At 49.0% G+C, this 1667-nt stretch overlaps 1 protein-coding gene across 1 annotated transcript; it reads right to left on the bottom strand.

Annotated features, from left to right (window-relative positions):
- Positions 1–614: 614 nt before the first annotated feature.
- On the bottom strand, positions 615–977 carry B0I36DRAFT_336327 (uncharacterized protein). Its single transcript, XM_046155591.1, has 2 exons — positions 897–977; positions 615–835 (listed from the first exon to the last, which is right to left on the bottom strand). The coding sequence occupies exons 1-2, from the start codon at positions 969–971 to the stop codon at positions 677–679; spliced, it is 234 nt and encodes a 77-aa protein (XP_046005633.1). The 5' UTR covers positions 972–977; the 3' UTR covers positions 615–676.
- Positions 978–1667: the final 690 nt, after the last annotated feature.

Here is a 1667-nt window from a genome sequence, read left to right as displayed (position 1 = left end):
AATCCTGATTGCGCAATTCTGAGCACTGTAATGAATGGACTTTGAAACCACGTAAGTATTGCCTTGCCTATTGAGCTATGAAGGCCTTGCCTAACTTAGATCGTGACGTGATTGAGGGATGGTTAGATAAAAACTGGTCGAGGGTCTATGCCAGACGTATGGACAGATTGAAGAGTATCTCCAGTCTGCTTATGTTCCAACTTTCGAGAAAGTCAAGAAAGACACAAAGAATCTCCGACACCACGAGCTCCGTGAGCACTTACGCTTGGAAGGCCAAAAGCGAACTGGGCTGGAGAGGGGTTAACGAGGGCAGGAGAGACTGTAAAGGATCCGTGGCAGAGTGTGGATGAGACGAAGGACCTGCACGTGGTGATAGATGGATGCCTCGCCGTAGCAGTCGGAATCGTAGCAGGAATCTGGTGTCACGATACTTACATTTGTCTTAGTTGGTGCACGGCTTTGGTGTAGTAATTGAGTTTTGCCTTTCTGATATCCGCCGCTTCTAGCAGGCCGACCCTGAGTACCCACTCAACCCGCATTGCTTGTGCTGCTGTCGGCTTGCTGGCGCTCTCGCCCACTCCCGAAAGCACCTTGCTGCCAGAATCTCCAACAGTGCTACCTAAGTTGGAAGGTCTCCGCTCGTCCCGGTGATGAGAGGTTCTACAAAGGTAGTAACTCAAGAGGCCAAGCAGGTAATATTTAAGTAAGCATAGTCGAAGGCTTCCAGATACCCTATCATCTGGATAACAGCGGCGCAGACCACCAGGATGTGCATGAATAAGTGGGAGCTGCACATGCCGAATCCTCCAGGCCACCAACTCTCGGGAAACCTCATCTTTCGAATCAGGTGTCTTAGGATCAATTTTTCTCCTGTATGGGCAAAATGGGAGACACACTGCATAAAGCGCGGTTCCAGATAGAAGGCAGCCTATCTTTGCCACCAGAGTATAAATGAAGGCTTTTTTGTTCATCATGTCTAGCCCGAATATATCGAGCCCATAAATCAAGGCCGCCACAACGGACATACCAGTCGCCACGTATGCTAGTGTTCGCGTGGAGCGATACTTGTGGCACTAGAGCTTACCAGTCCTGGCACAGAAAAAGCCGAGCTTATGGAGATCAACTAACTAACGTAATCCACAAGTGAGTGAGCCACACAAGTGAGTGAGCCACTTTCTGTCATTTCCGTACAGGCCACCCTCTTTCTCCTTTTTCTCCACCAATAATTATGGGACTGCAATTAATTGAAAGCGATTTGATTCTGGTACTTAATGCGCTTCGGTCGGACCCAGAATTAAGTATACGACAAGCTGCATTATTGTATAATATATCCCGTGCGATACTTCAACAACGACGAAGCGGCCGACCTACGAGAGGCGATACTCAACTACCCTACCAAAATTTAACCTCGTACGAAGAGGATAGCGTTATTCGATATATAATCGACCTAGATTCGCGATCGTTTCCACCGCGGTTAAGTGGTATTCGAGAAATGGCGGATCGACTCCTCCGCGAACGCGACGCGCCACACGTCGGAACGAACTTGGCTACGAACTTCGTACGACGACGATCTAAGCTCCGTACGCGTTTTAATCGAAGAATCGACTACTAGAGAGTCCTCTACGAGGATCCGCACGCGTATCGCGCGTGGTTTAAGCTCGTACGAA

This window comes from Microdochium trichocladiopsis (genome assembly GCF_020744255.1).
Source record: "Microdochium trichocladiopsis strain MPI-CAGE-CH-0230 chromosome Unknown B0I36scaffold_12, whole genome shotgun sequence".
Lineage (NCBI taxonomy): Eukaryota > Fungi > Ascomycota > Sordariomycetes > Xylariales > Microdochiaceae > Microdochium > Microdochium trichocladiopsis.
Note: the sequence above shows the minus strand (reverse complement) of the source record. Positions and strands in the feature narration are given on the sequence as shown.